Here is a 25445-nt window from a genome sequence, read left to right as displayed (position 1 = left end):
TTTTCTAACCCTTTTTAAATAAACCCGTCTCGGGGTCCTATAAAAAAACAAATTACTTTTAGGCGCTTGGGACCATTCGTTTTTTAATACTATTTTACCTTCACACCGGGTGGGCAGGTCTCTGACCTGACAAGCTAATAGTGACACTAATGAATTAGAAAAATTTGATGTTATATTAAAAAAATAATGACAATGAGCGAATATCGTATTGGGATATGGAATCCACGGAGATCAGAAATCTTTCAACTATCAAATTTAACTGTTGACAATTTTGAAGTCTGATATGACCGGGACATGCATTTCAACATGTGTCCGAGGTTATAGATCCATGCGAATTTTAGACCATTTTGTCGTCAACCTTTTTGTAAAATTTATTTTTTAAAATTTATAATAAAAATCGGTATAAAAATTAATAATAAATTAAATAGTGGTTCATACGTTCATGGCAAAATTGTCTGAAATTCACAGTGCGGAAGTTCCGATTTAACCGGAAATGCATTCCACCTTTTGTAGATTACACACTCTGTGAATTAATTAGACAATTTTGTCGTAAAAATTTCCATATATTAATTATTATATTACATAGTTAACGCAAAGCGAAAATTTGTATAAAAATATATATGGTAATTTTCTGCAATACATTTTTGGTCAAATCAAATTTTTCAAATTAAATTCATTTCTCAACTGAAAGATTTATATATTTTGAAATAGTTTATAATTCACAATGTCAAATCGCGAAAAAAAAATAATTGAATTATTTAGTCATCAAATCCCTGAGGGGTCCTCAGCATCCTCAACTTCACTCTTATTTTTTTAGAAAAGATTTATGACTGATTTAAATAACGTGTATAACCGTTAGCTCAATTTATTCATTTTTAATCAATCAATCAGGCTAAACTCGTGAAACACATAGGTTTTGAAAGAAGATTTAAAATTGAGTTATATATAAAAGAAAATTTCTATTTTTAAGTATTTTAACAAAAAAAAATAAGAACTTATTCCAAAAATGACAAGAATTCGTATTTCGACATTTTAATTTGAAAAATTATATTATTATTATTTTTCATTAAATTCTCAAATTTTTTTCTTAGCCTTTACGGGTCCAAATGGAATTATTTTGTAATTTATTTTTGGTTCTGAACGAAAATGAGATTTGTATCGATTTTTTGATAAAATCATGATTTAAACAAGATCTATTTTTTTGTTATGGAAAAATCGGAAATAAATAATCTGTTATATCAAATATCACGCTTTTAAAACCCTCCCTAGAGATGATACTTTGAGAATGATAATTTTTAAGTCATAAATATAAGGTCGTTTGGTAAAGACCCAATTAACCCTAATTTATGGGGATACACACCCTTTTGGATTTTTCTTTATGAGATAGAATCTGTTATATCAAATATCACGTTTTTAAAAACTTACCCTAGAGGATGATATTGTGAATGATTCTTTTTAAATCATAAAAAAAGGTCGATTGGTAAAGTCCTAATTAACTCTAATTTATGGTGATACATACCCTTTTAATATTTTTTTTATGAGATAAAATGTAACATTTTTCCTTGTGTTGATAAAAGTTACTTTTTAAAAGAAACTATTTACTAGTTTTGCCGTTATATTCCAAAAAGCGTAACGAGTTTTACTAGTTACATCTAAAATCCTAACCAATTTAAAAATCCCGGGATATTTGAAATCAAAATTTTACCTCGTGAATTTTGGGACATTTTGAGGAAATTTGTAGAAATATCTCAAATTAGCTAAAAATCAAAATAATGTTGACAATTTTTTTAACCTAAAAAGAGTCATGTTTGATTCCAATTAATTAGATATACCAAAGAGAGTAGTAATGATATCACCTTCTTGATGATATATTTTCATTTTCTAAAATTTCAGGATAAATAATTTTATGTTCTAGGTATAAAGGGCATTTTTATGCAGATTAACTTTTCCACACGTTTATTAACAAGTCTTTTACGATTTTATATAATTCAGTTTGTAATCAGTAACAAGCAAATCGTATATGTCAACGTTTTTTTTATAAGAACAATGACCTATGCTTCATCAATGTCATGTTTTTTTTTTACCCTATCTTCTAATGAAAAAGTGAATTAAGATGGGGAATAAATGTATCATTTAATGGGCATTTCTAGAAAGAAAGTTTTTACTAAAACATTATTTATACAAATAGTTCCTCAATTCATATTTTATAAATAATTTCCAATGGTTTTATGTTGTTACCCTCCGTAAAAAATCTTGAATATTGTCAAAAAAATACTGATTCTTAAATTCTCGCTATATCTATTTACTTCTCCGTGTACGACGACTTCACTGTAGTCAACATTCCCTTTGCTCGACAGCTGGAATAAACCCATGTTTTCAAAAAGGAGAATTATTATTTTGACTCCTCTTAATAACTATTGTTGCTGTCAACACAGATAACTTCTGGCACTCAATCCATTCTTAAAACGTAATATACCATGATAAGATAAATAATATTAAAAAAAATCAATCAGAAGATAAATTTCTATGTACACTTTTATATTCCCGTATCGTCTCCAACCCTTTACCACCTTTCCTTTTTATTGGTAATTATACCATACTTCGCGCGTCTTACATTTTCTACATAACGTGCCCTTTCAATATCCCTTTGTTCTAGACCATTGTCATTCGACTCACGCTCGGGCGTTCCGACTACCTTTCTATTGATCTTATCGATTAGATCATTCAATTATCCTGCGTCAAACAATTATTTATTATATTATAGTTATTTCCTTTTCCGCCAGCTGGTATGGATTATCATTCCTACTTCTCGCATTTTAGCATTAAACATGTCTAATTGTCTCTAATTCCTCGTCTTTTAATCCATGATTTATTGGCAGGTCAGTGGAAAAATTCCTTAATCTTATGGATAAATTTTATAATCAGCTCGTTACCAAGACTTCAATACACAATCTAATTAATTCTTCTGGTAAATGTTTCCCTTTACTGCCAGGCGATATTTGGGTTAATAGTAGCGATAGTTATTAGTAAGTTAAGTTTATTAGAAAATATGGTTAGGTCAACGTAATAGTAACGGAGGGAGGAGAGACATTTGCGAGTAAAATATTTTGAATTTTTTTGTGTTACATACGATATTAAACACATGATATAACTGCTCTGAATCATCCCAGCTTAAATGGTCAAGAAGCTGATGGAATGATGGCGAGTGAAATCTTGATTAAAAATGAAGATAGTAAGATTGAAGATTTATTTCCAACTGAAAATTTTTTGCGGGAAAGAACGTGTAATATTGCATTTTATTAATTATTTATGTAATTAGAATTATTTATCATAATGCTATACCAATGCCTATGCCTACATCATCATTTACTATCTTAATTGATTACTATATTATATTACAATTATATATTTTTTTAAATTCTACAGATTCATATCCATCATCTTTGAATTCTGTCAATTCCTCATCCACCTTTAGCTTGAATCGATTGAAAGTCTCCCTTTTAGGCCACTCGGATCCCAATCTATCATCTTATAACACGTCACATCAGCTCGTAAATATATGATAATGATATAAATAAAGATAAAATATTTTTAAATAATTTAGTTTGAGTTAAGTTTTACATACGGCTAGTACGTCGGCAATAGTGCACGGCCTACCTGAATTACTGAGTATGCGCCAAAAATTCTTTATAGGGGATGCCATTGGTTAAGAAAATTTTTATAGAAAATTTTTTATTAAACAAAAATTCCTGCTCAATAATAAATCTTAGTATAAAAAATCGATATTAAAGATGGTAAGTGTCATTTATTTATAATACCATACGAAATTCCTGCTGTATATATTATGTATATATTTATATATATATGGATTATGTTGCATTATTTATGTTAGAAATTAAATTTGACGTAATTGATTTAATAATTAATTATCCGATCTTCCTTAAATTATATAAGATTTTTAATAAGAAATATACGATTCTTTTTTATAAGGATACAATTTTTCTATATAACTTATTTATTTTTATATAGATAATTGTTTGAATGACGTCTTTGGCATCTTTATAAATAAAATAAAAGTATATTTTTATAAAGTATCAAATTACAATTGTTTAATGCAGCTGATTGTAAAAAAAAATAATTTTTTACTACTAATTTTTGGCTTTAATTTTTTTATTTTTATAGATCTTATTATAACTCGTGTATGACATATAATTGAACCTAATTAAAAAAAGAAAGAAATGAATTATTCGTAATCTATTCCTTTAAACAAATCTAATAATTTTACTATTCGTATTCAAACGATTAATAGAATTTACTATTCGTATTTGATTGAAATAATTCGAATCGGATACGTCAACCGATCTCCATACCTTCTTTTTTTTCTATGACGTTAATTAAAACAAACATTTTGGATAAGATTTACAAAAAAGAAAACAAATAATTTTATTTTTTTTAAAAATTATATTTATTTACTCTATCTTATATATTCTTCCTTGCTATAACCATTACTTTATTTTTTTTAAAAAAAAGACAGAAATAAAACGCTTATCCAAGTTGTTTAATTTTAAGATATACGCCTAAAATGGCGCCTGCCTTTTAAATTGAGAGATTCGCCGAATAATATTTTATACGGGTTATTGTTTTTTTAAAAAAATCTTGCCGACCAAAAATATATTTTGCACAAGTTGCCAGATCGAACCCGATTTTTTGGGGTTGGGCCGCCCTAAATGTCCGGGTTAGGTATTAAATTATTAGGACTTGGCTAATATAGCCCTTATAGGAGGCTATTACAAACCTCGTGAGGTAAAGAAAAAAAACTTTACTTTATCCAATTTCTACATTATTTTTTTTTCACAATTATTTTTATATATTTTTTTTCCTCTTCTTCAAAATCATCAATTTACATTATCTTCCAGAGTATAGGTGAACGTTCAATTACATCAATTTTATAATATGTCAACATTAATCGTCCTATTAATAATATTGAAATTTAAATATCAAAATACAATTGATCGAATATCATGTTTTAAATATCCATAAGGCTTGAAATAATAATGATTTTTTTTAATACTTTATTCATAGTTAGCGCGAATTCGCGGTGAATTATGAAAAGCTCGTTCTACTTTTGTATTCTCTGCCGCGAATTCGCGCATTTTGAGAATGCAGGGCTAATGCTGGGATTACAACCTTTAACATAGGCTATTCGACTAAAAGTATTAAATCTTTGACAATCTGGTTTCTTTAATAGCTTGAATCGATAGGTTTTCAAAAACTTATTGAGGCATGAGTCCGCAAGAAAATTGGCGGAAAAAAAATATGTAATCCTAGCTCATACACCTATGTGTGTTTAGTGAATTTTTTATTCCTTCAGATCTTACTCAAGGTTCCCATTCAAACCCCCCCCCCCCCCCATTGCGATTTAAAATGATTGTTTTTAAATTCAAATAATTAATTTTATTTATTTCATTAAATATTTTAGAAAGATTTATACGATTCTCCCCTTTTACGACGTAGGAGGTAAATTAATAATTTTTTTTTATCATTTTAATTCCCAGTTTTAATAATGTTGTTAAACGGGCTCGATTTGAGTCGATATATTAAAAACGGCTAACTTAATATTTTATCAAGAAAAAATAAACACGCCTGAAGATATTTTGCTCATAGATGGCACCAATGTTTGGACATCTATTAGCCGAATCTCGAGGCTTGGTAATATTTTTCTGCCTAAAATACTTAAGTTATCCGTTTATAAAATCTGCCCAAATCGAGCCATTTAACAATACTAAGTTTTAATCATTTGTAAAAAAAATACAGTTAAACTTCCACAGCTGATCTTATCTCTTTATCCTTGATTTGCCATATTGGCAAAAAATCATGATTTTTGAAATTAGTAATAACATTAAAAATATGAACTAGTATTAAATAAAATAACCCCACGAAAAAAAGTTAATAATTAAATCATGCAGTTATTTATTTTTTTTATTACATTAAACATTGGCTTCACTGTGGAAATTTATGAATAAGTTCATTGTTTAGCAAATAATATTATCTGATAATAGCTCAACTGAAAAAAGTTTTTTTTTAAAAATTGGATAGAATATATTTTAAATATAAACAAGTATCTGTAGTTATGAGTAGAATTAAATGTTAAAGGGAAGGGTTAGGCTTAGGATTAAGAAAGATATTATTAAAATTGGTTTTCGATAAAATTATATCATTTTTTTAAATTATTGACGATGTCAATAAATTTTAATAAATCGGCTGCTATAATGGCAATTTCCTCGTGTTTGGATCATAATCAAATTATTTTTGCCCATTTATAATCAAATTTTATATGTTAACAATTATTTGATTATTTATTTTTCTCTAAAAACTGCGCTTTAATTAATCTTAGCTAGTTAGTATAAACAAAATATTGAATCTATATTAATTAAATAAGGAAGGACAAAATAATTGTAGAGATTTATATATATATATATAATTTCCTTAAATTTTAACAATTATCTAAATGAAATAATTTCAGGATTCACAAGACAACAACTTAAAATCATTTATAAAAATAAAATTTAGCAATTATTTAAAACTTAATAATGCCGAATATAGTTTAAAAAAATGAGGTCAATTAAAATGTTTATTTATTTTTTTTATCTTGAAAACACAAACTTGTAATTATTTAAAATATACTAGCAAAAGAATAAAAAAGAGAATTAATTTAAGCCTTTAATTTTATTCAAAAATATTTAAATAATCACTTTGATTTTAATCATGATAACCATAACGCCACCAGCTTTCATGTTAACTAACCGTTTATATAATGAGTAGTTTTAATCTTTAAAGAATTTTTTTTGATTATAAAAATGATAAAAGATGGTTTTATTAATTATATATATTTAAAAAAAGATAGAAATAAAGACCATAATCTTATTATGCCCTGTGTCCAAAACATTCAAAAAAATTAATACGAAAAAAACTTTATTGAAAAACACGAAATTAAGCCTCTCTTTTAAAAATATAAATAGTAATGTCCAAAAGAGGGTTTTTCTGTTAACATCTTTGAAACTTTGTTTTGGAAGACTTTACAATGGATCACAAGAAGTATAAACCGTATTATTATTTTTCGATTAAATGTGATTTGTTTTTACGTAATCGTGTACCATAAACAAACTACAATTTTATCTAAAAAATAAATTAAGTATGGCTAATTACAGATTGGTCAGAGTTTAGCACGAATCAAAAAAACAAGGGCATGCATGATGATAATATAAAGCCAAAAAAATTTGCTAATTTATGTTTACAATGTCAATATAAATTTTATATAATATTTTCTATTATATCATATATCCAGCAATCGTCTTTTCACCCCTCCATCGTCCCATTTGACCCGTAGCGATAGTTATAAGAGTTATAAAAGCGGCAAAAGTTATTTGAGCAGCAACGAGAGCGGATCATGTTCCTCACCCTGTCAGATCATAGGCAGTCATCTTTACAGCGGTGGTAGCAGTGGCCATAAAGTCAAAAAGTCTGGCGGCAGAAGAATTAGCTTGGTGCCCCCTCTCATCTGCGGACCCGGACCGGGCCGTTTCAAGCAAAACAACAGCGCCATGTTTTGTGGTTATAATTTCAACCCCTCTTTCACGGGCTCTAACCCAGTTTCGCCGCAGCAAGAGAAGTTTTTTTCAAAATAAAATCATTCTTTGAAGGGATAAGAGAATTGCTTAACGTTTTATGGTTATTATGGATAACTATTATGCTATTATTTTTAATATGCATATATTTTTCTCTTACTGTCTTTCAAACTTAACCTCGTCCAAGTAATTGACTTGGTCTCGCCTGGTATTGAACAAAAAAAAGAAATATAACAATTAGAGATCTACAAATTCCGAGCCCGGATAAAAGATAATATTTTCGGTTGGCTGGGTCGGGTATATTTTTTTAAAAATTTCGGGCCGAATCGGGTTTAAATTTTTAAATACGATCTCATTACATTTTGTCAAATAAATTGATATATCGTCGGTTTAGAATTGGAGTGCTCCACTCGACATTTTCAAAATTTTTGAGTTAGAAGTGGATATTAACTTATTTATTCCCAATATATATAAAAATAAAAACTAGATTAAAATATTAATTTTTGCCAAAGTTATTGTCAAAATTGATCAATAACTTTTTCCTATATTATTAATTTAAACTTTAATGTTGATTTTTACATTTTAAACATTTGTGCAAGTGGAGCACTCCAAAAGGCGCTGATATACTTTTTATTTTTAGAATATATTTTTTTATTTCGGGTCTGACTTTTCGTGACAAATAATAAAAAAATTTCCTTTAGGGGCCGGGCGGGACAATTTGTTTTAAAAATATTTTGGGCTGATCGGGCTCGAAAAATTAAGCCCGATGCAGATTACTGATAACAATCACTCAATAAACAACTAACCCACTTACTCTAATTTTTTTTTAAATTTAAATAATGTCAAAGTGTTACCTTGGATCGCGATGATAATAAAGTTAGCCGACATTCCGTCTTCGAATACCCTACTATGGATGCCAAACCAAGTAATGTCGATATTGATATGCTCAAGCGGGACGAGGTCAAGATAAATACAGAGGATGGAAATATTCGCAGCAATATATTTGGTAAATTTAATAAAATTATAAAAAAATTTGTAATTTCGTTTTTGCTCGTTTGATATACCTGAAATTGTTTAAACTCTTTTTTTTTTTACCTCAATACCGCGAGGATGCTTTAATTTAAATTTATAAACTCCAATTAAAATTTTATTTCAGAAAACATGCGATTTTTTTCCTCACAATTAAGGCGCCTTGTTTCGATCAAAATAAGAAGGTTAAAGGCACTTTTTTCTGAAAAGGGAGGCTTGCCACTAAAAATGTCGGCGGAGTAATATAATGTTCTGTATCCATTTAAAAAAAATTGATTAGGAGAGTATTGAAAAAAAAGGAAATGTTTCTTGTATCTTGTGTATAATAATACAAATAAAGGATTATTCAAAATTATATATTTTAACACTTTTATTGTGGATATATAAAAATATAATACTGAAAAATTCATTTATCAAAAAGAAGATGTGGATATAGAGCTGTATAATACTCAGCTGCCGATATTAAATATATATACGATAAGTTAGAATATTAATTAGTTATAAACGTTTTTAGTCATACGCTTTACGCTCAATCTCATCTCGTTAGAGTAATTTTATTTGTTGACTTATTAAAGGTGCTGAGTCCTCGCATAGTGCTGTCTCAAAAATTGGTGCTCAAGTTAGCAAGAAAAGGGATAAAAATACTCAAAAAAGTTTCCTATTTCCGGATAAAACGAACATTCCTGCTCCACATTTTTCCATTCCTTTTTTAAAAAAGTGATCACTTTTTCATTTAATTTATCTTTGATTTATATTTTTTTTGCTAAAACCTTGTGATATCTTTACAGATTAGATATTCGGCGTTGGTCTTTTGCATCCATTCACTCCTCTGGTTATGGCACTAACACTCCGCTCAGTTCTTCTGTAAATCATATCTACATTTTATAACATTTTATTATATAATAATTATTAGATATTATCTCTTACGCTAGAAAAGGAAAGGAAATCTTGATAATGAATATAGTTGGGTAATTACTTTTAGTCGTTTAAGCCAAAAAATCTGCTAAACAAAGTTTTTAGCTGAAAACTACACTTTGGCCTCGGGGTTCTTCTTAAAAAGATATACGATCTAATTTGAAAGAAACTTATATAAATTAAAACGCCTTTAATGTTAACGGATTTTCTCCGGCAGGTACCTAAAGATTGAGCCAAATTAAGCGACACTTAGTCATTACCCAACTAATTAATAATGTAAGTGATTTATTTTTTGCCCCATTAAATATTATTTGAATATTACAATGAACGCAAATAAATAATTTAGTCCCAACATTCTTCTAACGAGAAAATCTTGCTCAACATGAATACCTTTGGTAAAAAGGCTAACGCGCTTCAGTGTCTACCTTCCCCGCACACCGAACTCAAGAAAAGCGCGGTAAAAAATGAGGATTTGAAATTGACTCAAGCCGAAAATATGAGTAAACTACCCCAAATTATGTTGCACAAAAACGGCGCTGAATCCGCTAAAGAGATTGAAACCAGCTTAGGAAGCGAAGTGGACGAGGAGGCTCATGATGCCCCGGGTGCAGATATTATCAGTCACGGATCTGAAACGTACGATTTGGGTAGGGCCTCGAGCGAAAGATCCTTCGGTGGCCATTCTCCTATAAATTCTAGCCATCGTAATTCTTTTTGCGAGCCTAATATCGTGGCCCTGAATCAATTTTACCGAGAAAAATTTCCCAAAGTTAGTTTGCCTGATCTCGTTACTTTTTTTAAAGCATATGTAGCTTGATTTTTTTACAGGGGGGTTAAAATGTTTACATTATACCCATTTGGTTATTAATATCATAAGAAAAGAACTTTTTTATTGCATAAACATTTAATTTTTTTTAAAAAAATTAATGTTGAGGTTCCTAAGGATAATGACTTAACTCAATTTCTATCCAAAAAATGAAGATTCCCCCCCGTAAATACACGCAAAGATATTTATGTTACTTGTACGAAGTATATTTTATTTTTACATAAAAGACTGTCGAAAAAATGGACCGAGAACTGTCCAAATTCGTGGAAGCGAGTCGGAACGAACTTAAGGCTGATATGCTTCTTTTGGTACGAGATTCGATGGATTCGGAATCGGGTATAACTGACCAATGCTTGGATTCCACTTCTTCCGCTACCATTAATTATCCGAATAATTTAGGTGACAAGACAATTATAATATTCAGAGACCTCCAGAGGTACCATTTGCACAACCCGGCCCTGATTTTTTTTTAAAAAAATTTCGGCCCGGCCTGGTTTTTGGTTAGGCCCGTTTTTCTAACTTTTTCTAACTAATGGCGATTTAAAATATTCAGTTTTAAAATATACGTTTTTAGGTCCGGCCTGGGTATACTTAAAAAATTAAAATACGGCCCGGCCCATGTACCCGGGCTTAGGTATATTAAATATAATGCTGTCAATAATTTTCCAAAAAACGTTCACAATCCGTTCATTGGCAAAAAATAGAATACGTTCGCGTTTAAAAATTCATATGCAATAATAGCGCGTTCACGTTCATTCATATCTAAAAAAATTTTTTAAAATGCAATTAGTATTTAAAATAAATAAAATGCTTAATATAATAGCATCATGTTAGTCGTTGAGTTTAATATTTTTTTATTTATTTTGTAATATCCTGTAAATATATAAAAAAAATGTACAATAGTTTAAAATAAGATTATAAAATATAATATTTTTTATTTAATTTTTCTCTATTGATTTTTTTTTAAAAGTAAGAATTGTTTTTAAGATTTTCATTTGATAAACAATAACATTTTATAGTTAGAACTGAATTTTCTTCATTAAAAAATGGCGTTCTGGCGGAGCTGAGGATTAGTATTGCAGTGTTAATGGCAAACAACCCTGCATTCACAGATAGCTAGAACTCGCACTGTATACACAAAAATTAATGTAAAGATCCTATATCTATATCATATTTTGTATACTTTGCCTCGAATTCGTACTAACTGTGAATGCAGGCAGGATAAAGGTCTTATTTCTGGAAATTTATCAAAATTTGATATCTTATTGATTCAAAAATTTTGTTAGACAATGATCTTTCGAATTCTCCACAATTGTCTTAAAAAGAGTTTTTCAGAATCGAATTATTGGTCTGAAAATTCTACATTTCCTTGTTTTCTAGGAATTTCCTTAAATATGATTGATTAATATTATTAGTTTAATTTTATTTATTTCTTCCCGTTGAAGCCTTATTCAAGGCCATTTGAGTTCAAATATCGAAGATATTATGAAAAAAATAATATTACAATATTACTTGACCTTTATATATATATTAGGCTTAAATATAAAAATATTAAAATATCAGTATAATTGATTGACAATACTAATGTTTGACTATAAGTTAAGCATAGTTTTTTTAATTTGAATAATATTTATCGTTATTGTAGGCATCAAATAAATAGCCTAATTTTTAGTTATCTTCCTTCACTAACCAATTGAAAAATGTGGTGACAATTTGAATTGCAATTATATTTATACAATTTTATTTTGATTAAAACTTGTTAGAATTTAAAAAAATGGACTAGACAGAAAAGGGAAACGTACTTTAAAATATTTGAAGGAAACAGCTGAGAAAGAAAATGAAATCTTTTAATAAAAATTTTAAACTTTTTGATTGCATGAACGTAAAAAACCCTAGATTTTTTTCCTAAAAAAACGTATTTTATACACCAATACGTTGGTTTACAACACTAAAATGAGTAAGTTTTTTTATGTTTGCGATATAGAAATATATCAGAGCTTTGTTTACAACCTTCGCATTTTGATTAAATAATCTAGGGTTGGCAAATTTAAATAACCCCGATTTTTTTAAAAAAAATCAATGATATATCAATTAAAATAGTGAAAGATACGGACTTAGATAACAAAATCTAAATTAAATAACCAAATTGCACTTTGAGAAAAAGTTTATTTTTTATTTCAATTTTTGATAGTAGAAAAATAACCGCTCAACGTAATCGCAATAGTTAAAAATTATTTAATATAACTAATATCAAAAATCTACACATATTTAAGAATTTTTTTTTTTATTTCTTTATAATAGAAAAAATAAATTAGTTTGTAAAATTAAGAAAAAACATAATAAAAATCACAAGTAATGTCTATTTCGCCGACATTGTTATTAGAATTTAATCGCTTAAAAACCAATTTTCCTTCATTTTCTCTTTCTAACCGATTTCTATGCTTCGAGTGAACATTCCCAAACGATTAACTCACTGAAGAGGATGATGAAGATGCAATAATTAGTTGTTTTATTATTTTTAGAATATTTACATCCTTCATCAAATTTCCTTCGGCCAGGGCCACCCACCACTCAATTGGGTCTACTCTATTTACTATATTATCCGAAAAGATAATTTTAGTAAATGGCTTTGATCTTGCTTGAAACTTTACCAAGATAGGTAAAATATCAGTGTTTGGATACAGAAGCTTCCCGTAGTTTCCATTTCATTGATTGTTAAATTTGAATGATATTTCTGGTTTAAAAGGTAGGATAAGAAGTGTGCAAGAGTTAAGCTTTATTGTATCGTTTTAGCAAAGGATGAAAGTTGATTATTACTTATTTCTTTATTAACATATAAGCAAAAATCTTTTGCAAATTCTTCCAATCATTAAGAGTTTTAAATTGGGCTAATTCTTAACCTGTTGAGAAATAGCAATAGCTAATTTTATTTTGAAAAAAAATCAAATTTCATTTGGCTTTTTTATTTGAATCAAAAAAATTCTAAATAAATTTATTTCAGCAAACAATTGATAGTTAAATTTTTAAAAAAATAACTGTATATTATACATTATCGCCTCTTTATTTGAAAATATCAAATTACAACATATCATTATTTAATTTTTCAACAATTTCCTGACTTTTTACCTTGAGCATTAGCCCTTTTTGCAAGATAATATTAAACTGAAATTTAAAAAAGCGATATTTTATAATCTTAGTGCATAATTTTTTAATTTTCATTTTAAATCAAAAAATCGATTTTTTTCATTTTTTTAAAATCACTATTTTTGCCAAGTCAATTTATATTAGGTCTGTCAAACGGCTTTTTTTTGAAAACGGCTAACTCAATATTTTAGCCAAAGAATTTTAGACCTGTAGATTTTTTCTCATATATGGCAGAATTTTTGAGGCCTGCATAATATTATTTTGTCTAAATCTTGTCGTTTAACCAGTAGTTTATGTGAAGTATTTCTCTAAAAAATAATTTATATTAAACATTGTAATTTAATTGCTTTATTGATAACCTCTAAAAGTAATTACTTACTACCTTGATTAATTTAACTTTCTTTTTTGGAGGGAATAAATTTAAAAATTGTTTTACGTCGTAACATTATAGTGGGTGGAGGAAAATATAAAAGTTATAGAAAATAAAAACTAAACCATTTAAAATCACATAATATAAATTTTATTAGGTTGCTCTGCGGGCTTCGCTCGTCGTCAGCTAACGGAATTAGCGAGTGACTGCCTAGAACATTCTCGAACAAATTCCTTGACTCATTTTTATTTTGACGAGATGGTTAGAAAGATCACCGATCTCACCCAATTAAGCTCCATAAGTTCCTCTGTTCAATTCTACGACAAGGATCTCTCGCTGATCGCTAAAGCGAGAAAGCTGATGACTATTATCGCTAGACCAGCTCGGATACTGGAGTGCCTACAGTTTGACCCCGTCAGTTTTTATATGGACGCGTCAGATATGCCGTGCCACAAAGATGACCCAACACACAGCCCCATAACATTGAGTCCCCTCAAAAATAAGGGCGAAAGAGGAGACGATTCGGGCGATTTTGACGAAGAGAAAAGGAAAAGTATCAAAAGATACACGATGGAGAAGTTGGGCCTTGATAAAGAAGCGGGTTCGAGAATTTACTTTTTTTGTTTTATTGACGAAGAAAACGATTCTACGGAAAATTGCTTTGTTTTTGTTTGTTTAAAAAAATATGTATATTGTAGCATGATCGGTGCAGTGAGACTTTATCATTATGTTAATCATTAGATTATTTTTATAACATATAAAAGTGAGGAGATTAACGCCTCTCAGATATGGGCATGACTTTAGAATAGAGATCAATGTAGCCATGTCCGAAATCCCAAATTTCTAAAAAGACGCCCGGCCAATAACTATTTTAAAAATAGTGAAAATTATGTTCTTGTTGCCCAATCCGGCCCGAAAGAAATATTCGGTTCACCCTTCATTCACAGTTAGCGTGAATTTTCGGCGAAATAAACAAAATAATTTTGTATTCTTCCACGCGATTCCGCTAACTATGGATGAGAGGTCGTACAAATTCTCTTAGAGAAGAGCTGAGCTTAATTTTATTTTTTAATTTATAAAATCATTTACAGTATAATAGCTCTATCCTGCCTGCTGGATTTTATATATTTTTTTATTGAGTCTGTTTTTATTTTTGAAAAGTATACCATTTTACTTCCGAACAGGACCAGGTCTGCAAACTAATAACATTTATAGATCATGGAAAAAGTTGGCGATTACATGGTTTAGATATTTAATATAATAAACACCTCATTATAATATTAAAAAATGTAGATTACCGATTTTTAACGACACTGCACAACAACAAGATTATTGATTCGACCGGCGTTGAAGATGAGAAAAATGAAACTCTCGATCATACGCGTGAACGTAACGCGGCGGAATTCGAGATACCTTTACCGAAAGAGGAGGATTTCGAAATTGTTAAATTAATAAGCAACGGAGCCTACGCGTCTGTCTACTTGGTTAGGCATAAGGTTTTTTCCCCCCATAATGTTATATTAATGCTTTTATATATATATATATATAAAGATGTGGCCAAAATATCAAAAAATTAAATTCGGAAACTTTCGTAACTTTAACGAAAAAAAAACTAAATAATCAATTTTTAATATAAAAATAAAAACATGTTCTGAACATAATTTTAGAAAATTTTTAAATATTTTAACATACGATTTGATTAAAATTTAAAAACCTCTGACAATTTTTTTTATTTTTGCGAATTTAACAAGATTTAGAACATAGCCTAAAGTACATTTTCAAAAATAATATACTATACTATAGTAATTTAACCTTGAAGTGATTAGGTAAATTCGATATTAACTTTACTTACTGAGGTATTTTACCTGGGATCTTCGGTAGCCTTTTATTTTCTATCTAACTATATTTATGAAAAGGTTTTATTCAGGGAATTCAAATTTTATCGTTACAAAAAAAACTTGTATTAACCACTAAATCTTTAAAAAAATATATTGCGCAATTAATTTAAGGTTTACTTAAAAGTATTTAAAATATACAATTATTGCAAGGATCTTCCAATTCATTACGTTGTGCCAGGTAGTTTAGGTCATGTATTTAAAGACTAGCCAGGCCGGGTAACCTTAGTAAAAAAATTGAAGCCAGGGTAAGCCGGGCAAAAACCCGAGTAGGGTTTGAATTTTGCCATTTGCACACCTCTTATATAATAATATGAATATCACCGTTTTAAAACGGGGGTTCGTATCTCACATAATTTTCTTCTTATTATTATTTTTTACATTATCACTTCAAAAGGGATAAAAAAAAATTATTAACTCCTATTACAAATAAATAAAAAAGGATACAAAATTTTCTATTTAATCTGTATAATTTCAACGATTATACTTCGAGTTAAACATTGCTCCAAATGCTGTGCTGATATGCATAGTTAAGTCTATCCTACTTGCCGATACTAATGATTTATATTGATCTTTCTTTTGTGTACATGTTTTTTTAAAAAAAATAAACATTAAACAAACACTACATAATTTTGTTAAATCAGTCTGTAATATTGGCCGATATCTTAAAGTATCAGGCACCCTTGTCCCAAAATAATAAACTATATAGACCCGCGGAATGGAAATTTTTAGGTCCGAGCCTATCCTTGGCTTGATGGTGAAAAAATTTTAAACCCATGCTAGGCTCTTGACTCGGCCCGCGCTCTGAAAGGAAATATCAAACTCAAAACTCTTATTTTATTCTCTATTTTGAAATGCTACGCATTTAATATTCAGCAATAACTAATAATAATTTAATAATTCTTTTTTTTGTCTATTTTATTCCATTTTTATTACAAATTATGAGAAAATTAATAGTCCAAATATTTTCCTTCCTTTTGGTTTTTATATTCTTAAAATTTATTTTATAATTGTGACATTCAATCAGGTGAAGAGAAGAAAAAATGAAGGAATAGAAGGAAATATAACCATTAATATCTTTAAGAAATTTCTCAATTTATTCTTTTTTACTTCTCCCTTCCCCCTTCTTCCTGCATTTTTCGAAGAAATACAAAGGCATGAGATTCGCCCTTAAGAAATTGAGCAAGCGGAACCTGATAGTCAGCGCCGCCGACCAGCAATACCAAAGTAATCTTTACAGATCGCGAGAAAATAGCCTGGAAGAATCCTCCCTCGAAAGAATTTTCACCGAAAGAGATATTTTGACCTTCGTAGATAACCCGTTCGTGGTGAGCATGTACGGAAGCTTCGAAACTGATACCCATCTTTGCATTATACTCGAATACGTTGAAGGGGGAGACTGCGCCAGCTTGCTCAAAAATATTCGTTGAGTGACATTTTAATTTTCAATTTTTTTTTTAAATCCAGTGTTTGGAATCTGAACCCTAAGAACCGAATTTAGAAACGGGAACTTGTTCAAACAAAAGGGCGAGTAATATATTATAACTGGGTACCTTTAATCGGACCGCTGATCGAAATATGTTTGTTAATAGAAATTAAGTCGCAGGGACGCTAAAACCGGAATGAAATAAGTGAGTGTAATCAAAATGGAACAGGAACGTAAAAAAATGCTGTTATTCTAAGCTCCCCATCTATAATTATATTACCTTATATTAATGTGTAAACGCCAATCAAACTCAATATTTGATTTATTTTTACCTCTAGATCGCCTCCCACTTGACCTAGCAAGACCTTATTTCGCGGAAGCTGTTTTAGCACTCGAATACCTCCACCATTTCGGCATAATTCACCGAGACCTTAAACCCGAGAATTTTCTTATAACCGCTACCGGTCACATTAAACTAACCGATTTTGGCCTCTCTAAAATAGGTTTGATGTCCCTCACTAATGATTATTTTAATCAGAGAAAAAATGGCGACTTTTCTCCCCGCGAGGAACTCGATAAAGATAAGGAAGAAACTGAAAACGAAAATTTGCATGATAACAACGACCACAAGGATAACAAAGGGAACGAGGACCAGGAATTCGAAGAACTGGCTGATTATTATTTCTGGGAAACGGCCAGAGACGATGATACCAGTGTTTTAGACGTCAACTCGATCCGGTATTTTAAGGATATGAACGTTTTTGGGACACCCGAATATATAGCGCCAGAGGTTTAAAAAGAATATATGTGACTTAACGCTTAGAACTTACTTTTCCGAAACGATCTCAACCACGGTCTGAACCGACCTGGAACTCAAAGATTGTTCTATCAAACTGCCTAACCCGGTTTTAATCTAAGACCAACATAAATGAATTTTTGACTCAACATTTTTTTTTCACATTATAGGTTATCCTTGGTCAGGGCTACGGAAAGCCCGTTGATTGGTGGTCAATGGGCATAATTCTCTACGAATTTTTGACTGGGACCGTCCCATTCTACGTCCATATAGATAACGAAATCTCACACTCTAGCAATGAAAATGCAATGAATGATCAATCATCTCCTCTCGATCTTTTCGAACAAATCACGAAAGGCGAGATAGAATGGCCCGATCAAGTCCAAAACGATGAAGATGACGGCGAAATGCTTATAGGTATTTATTAAAGTTATATAGAACCGATTTATTGATCGCTTTTATTTGAATAGCTATTAACACTAGAGTAGAGGTATGTCTTATTATCAAAGCTATATGCACTAATGCTTATGCTGAAATATAAAAATGTGGGCAGGAAGTGATGGGTGATTTAATAGGCGTATCCAGGATTTTGCTAAGGAAGGGGTAGGCACTATTAGGTAGTTTTCCCTCATAAATTTTATTGGAGATTTTTAGGTCCACTTATTGTAGGCCTTTTGCTCTATTAGATTTTTATAAAAAATAATTTGGGGTTTCACTTTTTTTCATTAAAATGCTTTTTCTCAACAATTGAATTATAGTCGTTATTTTTAAGTTATTAAATTTTACTAATTTTTCTTTCAAATTCTTCCTTATACGGTTTGGGGAGAAGGGGCTTGTAGAGGGAAATTTTTATTAGCTTAAATGATATTAATGATAATAGGCAAATTTGTGATGATGGGAATCCCCCCACCCCCCACTTGATTACGCCTTTGAGTAATTTGAACGAAAGGGTTCGTGTAATAAATAGAAGACAAAATTTAGTGATAACAGCCTAATAAAACGATTGGTTTTGGTGAGTGGCAGATAGAAAGCATCGATGATTTCATATATTTAAGATCTGCGCCTTACCCAGATTAAAGTTTAAATAAGGAAATAAAATCAAGAATGAATGCTGGATAGATGAAATGATGAGTGTAGTAATATATATATAAAGCAAGGTTATTCGATTGCCTTTTTAACATGTTTTTCATCATTCATTCTTATATTTTTTAACGTCTTATCAAATTCTTCCTTTTAAAAATGTAATGCAAAGCCAATATTTTGATATTTTTTTAGGTCCCATAGCCAAAGACCTCATATCGGGTTTACTCATTAAGGACCCAGCCCATCGTTTGGGCAGTTACAATGGATCGGCAGATATTAAACGTCATCCATTTTTTGTCAGCGTTAATTGGGATGGTCTTATAAGGAAAAAGGCTGAATTCATTCCTAGGTTAGACAACGATGAAGACACTAGTTATTTCGATGCTAGATCTGATAGGTTATTTTTATAATATGCATTGGTTTTTTTGTGGCAATACATAGCAAGCTCTTAAAAAAAAGTCAAAATTTGTTGATGAAATATTTTAAGCGAAATTTCGGAGTGGATATTATTAAGGAAAGCACTATATTGAAAGTGAACCAAATTATCTAAGATTTACATATTTAGGCACCTTCGAAACTTTTATTTTTCGAAAATAGCTTTAATTGTTTTTAAAAAAATTTTATCTTCCATTTGTCTTAAAATAGATTAGTATTTAATTACATATGAACTATTTGTAATTTTATCGAACACCGATAGAAGATAAATAAATAATTGATTGCTCAAGAATTAGTGTGTTAAATATTTGGGATTTATAACCTTTCACAATTAACAAGGTAAAAATATAAGTTTGGGGGTAAATATTTCTATGGTCATAAACTGAGTATTTTTTTTATTGATAATTAAGTCCATTTTTAAAGCATATTTTTTTTATAGAAAGATTAGATTTTTTCCCTTATAAAAGTTTAAGGTCTAATTGGAATTAAATTAAGATTTTCTTAAAATAATTTTTGTGCAGAATAATGAAGCGGACCGATTAGGAAATAATATTATGTAATCCAGGAGATTTTGCTCTTAGGTAGCAGAAAGATTCGGACCTCTATTTTCCAAATCTCGAGGCTTACATAATATTATTTTAGCTAAAATCTTATTCGGGCCCTTTTCAAAAATCGACCCAAATCAACAACACTAGTAATTATATTTTAAGAGGCAATACCACCCATTTTTAATATATTTTAACTTCTAACCCATACTATAACTTTCAATCGTTACCTTAATTTTTTTTCTAGGGAAATAATGATATTTTTTTTTACCCAATAAAAAAATGAATCCTGATTATGGGAATTCCTAGTTTTGGTCGTATGCCAATAAAATCCATCCAAATTTGTGTGATATAACTTATTTAACTTTTTAATTTCAACATCATTTCTAATACTTAAAATGAAGATATCAACACTCAGACGAAGAAGAAGACAATCTTTCTATGCCAGATTCTTCTCACTTCACTACTACCTCCTGCAACGAAGTCGCCGAAATAACGAAAGGGATAGGCGCGCTTCGTATGGCAAGATCAGAGCGTTCGAGCGAGGCCTTCTCCAGCTCCGAGGACTTTGGGAGCGTTTACAAGGAGAGTACCTATGATAGGTCGTCCTTTGCTCCTACAAATTATGGAAACCAAGGTAAGTCAAGAAATATTAAATAATCGTGCCAGATCTGACCATTATTAGAAACTTCATTCATATCCAATCCTACTAAAAATAAATTTTTTTGAAAGGTTTAAAAAAAAACAATTTTCAAAAATAAAATAAAATTTTAGCTTCCACTTCGTATCAAAATTATGAAGAATCGAAAGATTCTTCGAATCATTCGTTCACTCTTCGCGACAGATTCGCCGCCTTGACCGTCTCCTCTACCCCGTCATCAGTATCTTCTTCTGGCGAAATTTATTTCAATACCACCAATGATAATTTTAAAAGAAGTTTATAAAAACAAAAAAAAATTATTTGGATAGAAGAGCCAGTATTATTAAGAAGCATTTACGAAATTTTTCTATCACTTTTATATTTATTATAAAAATATTAGAATTTGGGATTTTTAATAATAATATTATATTTATATATATGCTCTATGTCATATTGGGATATGGATTTTGATTATGGATCTCAAAATTTTATATCATTTATTAAGGGCAATTTTTAAATTTTTGTATTCGATTTTTAGAAATTATATTTTAGCGTGTCCAGAATAACCCACACTATGAATTTCAGACATTTTGTCTTCAACTTTCAACTACTCTTTTTTTGCACCCAACACTAATAAAAAAAAATTTTTTCATCTCTTATTTCTTTTTTTTTTAACTTTTAATTTACATGTATAAATTTCATAAATTAATAAGTGATACAATTTGATGAATGTATAATATTCTTGCCCGTTTTTTTTACCAACAAATATTCTTGGATCGAAATTGGGTTTCGATATCAGCTATAAAAACGTGATATCATCTTCGAATCCTCTGATTCTATATTGATTTTTCTCATAAATATTTTTAGAAAATAAAAAGTTCACGGGACTAAAATTTGCAGTAATTATTTATTCGGTGCACGCGGTAATTTGTTGTTGGGTAAAAATAATATTTTACGAAATTACCCCCGATTAATGATTTAAAATTGAGAGATTCCGAATCCCCACAAAAATACATTATCAATATTACCTAATCACACATTGTGCAAATAACACAAAAAAATTGACAAGGTTGGACATAGTTAACTCGACGAATGTGTAAGAGTTAAGTATTTTGTCATTAGGATAGGGATGGGTAGAGCTGCTTCTCAAATATTTCAACATTATTTAAGATTAATATATTTTATTTATATAATTATTTAACATCTTGTTATTTTTAAAGATTCCTGTTCTACGAGCAGTGATAAATACAATAATGACTCTGATATGAATTCAAACATTACGAGGGGCGCGGATTACGCAATCGTCACGAGTCATAACTCGGATTCGGACGCTTCTAATCTAATTACCCCCAAACGTATTATTAAGAAATTACTAACCTTACCCCCTCCCCCTTACTAATTAATTACTAGCATTTACATCTTTAGAATTTAAACTATTATATAAAATGGGTAAGGAGGGAGGTGGAGTAGATTAATGGTGAATAATAATTAGATTTCCCCCAATCTATTTTAATCCTTTTTTTAAAAAAATCAATAGCCTCCGATTCGAGAAAGAATAGCAAGAGGAATCTCGGAGTTACTAAATTAATGCTTCCGTCCTTTGCATCTACATCCCCTAATTTCGCGCGGCTTTTATCCCGCTCTTGTCTCATACCTCCTCTCTCCCCGGATCCCCAACTCAAGACCGCCACTCGTTTCTCTACGCCTCAACCTGCAAGTCCCCCAGCCCGATTCTTTTCTTCGTCTACTCCCATACCATTTCATTTTGATAACGATTATGATCAAGAGGGGAATGATAGGGAGTTGAGTAGGTCTTCCACCGAAAATTACATTGTCAAGGAAAAAGATTTTGAAGAGCCCAAAACCGATGTTGAAGGGACCTTTCATTTCCATGAAACCGAAACGAATATCGTGAAACCTGAAACAAAAGGAAAAGGGGCTGTCAAGAAGGTAACCAAAAAATTATTGAATTTATCTGCTAGATCAGCACCAGCCTCCCCTCGGCTCGATAAACCTGATGTCAAGATATTTTTGGAAGGGAAATGTTTGTTAAATCAAGGAATTTGCCCCATCATAGTTAGGGGTTCTAGCGAGGCTCCCCAAAATATATCCAATACTGGCGTATTACGACAGAGTTTCTATAACGATAGAATGAACGTGTCACCAAAGCCCACTTCTCCGAAAAAATTGAAAGAAACGCCATCCACAGAGAATAAAAATATGAAGAGGAGTTCGGAGAAGAAATTTATTTTCGGCTGCAATAATAACCTAAATTACTTTAACTCCAAAAATATACGACCTACCGACAGTTATGTTGGCGGAAGCTCTAACAACTGCAAATCGGGGCCATCTCGTTACCAGAGCTCTCTGTCCCCTCTCGTCATAGAGGATGTAATGTCATCATCACATCCGCATCATAAGGCTCTTAAAAAATGCGGGGAAAATAGGAAGGATTCTACTCTTAAAAAAGATTACACTTTTCCTACAAAATCTTGCAACCCTACCCATGAATGCCATAATAACCTTAACGAAAGATTTAACACATACAGTGATAACGAGATTTCCTATTACAAAAACGATCGGCTCGTGACCATGGGTTGGACAGGTGGGGCTCGCCCAAAATATTCTTACTACTTTCAGAGGAGGAGGAGCCACAACAATAGCCAGACAGAGGGCGGGGACGCCCATTATTCTGATAAAAAAGCCGATTTAAGGTGTAAAGAGAGCATGGATGATAATAATGAAGTCACAACCAGGCATTGTTCTCGCTCCCTCTCTTCATCATTTTCCGATTCAAACTCCAACATTAGCCCGGCCATGCTCACCAAAATTCCCCATCACCATGTAAGTAGGGGCCCTAACAGCCTTAGATTTGATGTTTGTTTGGACGATACAAATTCCGATCCTTATATTGCCATCGATAGTCATGATCAATATTTAGCATCTAGACCTCCGCCTCTTATCAAGAGACTCAAGCCTCTCATTAAATTGATGAAGCCGCATCCAGGATATGACAAGAAACACAATTGCTCTCGTGTAGGTTTTGGGTTCGGTATTAAAACCATTAAAGTTTATCACGATTACAGGTATACCGATTCTAAAGTCGAACTTGTCAATGAGGACACTACGCAGGATGCCTTCAGAAATTATACTGTTCAGCATTTAATCGCGGTTTGTTCTTAAATTAATATACAATACTGATAGAATAATTTGAGCACTTTTGGGACCATAATTGTGTTCAATTGGTAAAAGGTGCTAAATAAGAGCTCACATTAAAAAGTATTTTAGGTAGAGTTCTCAATATACTTAAATTTCTTAAGAAAAAACTCATTTTATATCTTTTAACCTTGACCCCATTTTGTCCAATTTATATAATTTTGGAACGATAATAGTTGGAATTGTTAAAAAACAAATTTTGCTTAAGAAATACTCGTCAAATATTTGATACTTTAATTTTCAATCAATGTTTTATCAGCTTAATTATATATATATATAATTTGATTCGTGCAGAGTATAGCGCCCGAATCCCCAGCTGCACAATGTGGCATGATACAACTTAATGATTTGATCGTGGAAATTAATGGACGGCCAGTGCACGACACTCTGCATACCGATGTTTTAGCATCTATCCTTTCATCTCAACCATCTCTCACGTTAAGGCTGGCCTCTTTGTCTAGTACATCTCTTAAACCTCATCATATAAAATAGGATTGGATATAATAAATAAAAAATGATGAATGATTACTTATTTATTTATTCTTATCTTAAAAGATATTACAAATTCCTGTTATATTTCTACAAGGCAAAAATATTATAGATGATGAAATTGGGTAGAATTTTTTTTATCATAGCAAATTAGGGAAAGAGGTTTCAAAAATATATTTTAGAGTATTAAAGCCACATTTATATTTTTTTAATTTTTATAAAATAATATATCTATCTAGTTACTATTTTGTTCGTTTTATCCTATTAAATCACTAACATTCTATCCTCTATAGTCTAACATTGTATCAGTTCCTTGTGCTTTCTCATATTTTATTCTAGCACTTAGCTTTATGTTTATATGTTATTAACTTACACTAATGTATTATATTACTATTTCGATAAAATTATAATAAATATACTGCAATTTATCTAATGGAATTGATATATTTATATTATATTTATATCCATTGTTTTTATATACCAACACAAATATATAGTATATAAATTAAATACTATAAGAAACAGTATTTTAGAATATGATTTTGATATCGACGATATTATAATATATTAAAATGCAGAAGAATACAAATGTCTCAAATATAACTACGTTATTTTTATTAATATACGTTTATTATATAACATTAATATATAATTAGAGTTAATAAATTTAAAAGGGCAAAAAAATAATGCTAAATATTTTTTTTACCCCTTATATTGAATAAGAAATTGCAAATGTTACACAAATAATACAATTGTTTTTATATTGATAACATTTATAATATTAATAGATTATGATAAAAATTATTACTCTCAAGTCATTGCCATAACTAGACCCAAAAAAATTATAAAGGTCTTTTGGGGCAAACTTAAAAATGTTCTAAAACATTAACTAAAATTTTTACAAAAAAAACACAAGCATAAAATTTTTATTTTAATAAATCAACACGTATCAGGGATAGGCTATGAAATACATTTTATTTTAGCCTGCGTCGAAATTATCAAATTTATTCT

The 25445-nt window shown here is 30.0% G+C and overlaps 1 protein-coding gene across 1 annotated transcript in view; it reads left to right on the top strand.

Annotated features, from left to right (window-relative positions):
• LOC135929807 (uncharacterized) overlaps window positions 1–24945 on the top strand; it is a 31806-nt gene extending 6861 nt beyond the window's left edge. Inside the window, exons 3-21 of the mRNA XM_065466529.1 lie at window positions 3427–3551; window positions 5480–5517; window positions 7346–7669; window positions 8474–8631; window positions 9230–9371; window positions 9443–9518; window positions 9916–10338; window positions 10623–10794; window positions 14067–14510; window positions 15203–15405; window positions 16950–17229; window positions 17569–18020; window positions 18197–18443; window positions 19302–19506; window positions 20494–20726; window positions 20864–21025; window positions 21950–22084; window positions 22267–23900; window positions 24240–24945. Coding sequence (XP_065322601.1) covers window positions 3427–3551; window positions 5480–5517; window positions 7346–7669; window positions 8474–8631; window positions 9230–9371; window positions 9443–9518; window positions 9916–10338; window positions 10623–10794; window positions 14067–14510; window positions 15203–15405; window positions 16950–17229; window positions 17569–18020; window positions 18197–18443; window positions 19302–19506; window positions 20494–20726; window positions 20864–21025; window positions 21950–22084; window positions 22267–23900; window positions 24240–24437 — 5651 coding nt within the window. The 3' untranslated portion in view covers window positions 24438–24945. The remainder of the gene's footprint in view (window positions 1–3426; window positions 3552–5479; window positions 5518–7345; window positions 7670–8473; window positions 8632–9229; window positions 9372–9442; window positions 9519–9915; window positions 10339–10622; window positions 10795–14066; window positions 14511–15202; window positions 15406–16949; window positions 17230–17568; window positions 18021–18196; window positions 18444–19301; window positions 19507–20493; window positions 20727–20863; window positions 21026–21949; window positions 22085–22266; window positions 23901–24239) is intronic.
• The last annotated feature ends 500 nt before the right edge of the window (window positions 24946–25445 follow it).

This window comes from Gordionus sp. m RMFG-2023, chromosome 5, assembly GCF_954871325.1.
Source record: "Gordionus sp. m RMFG-2023 chromosome 5, tfGorSpeb1-WG-v2, whole genome shotgun sequence".
Lineage (NCBI taxonomy): Eukaryota > Metazoa > Nematomorpha > Gordioida > Chordodea > Parachordodidae > Gordionus > Gordionus sp. m RMFG-2023.
This window is presented reverse-complemented; position numbering and strand designations above follow the sequence as displayed.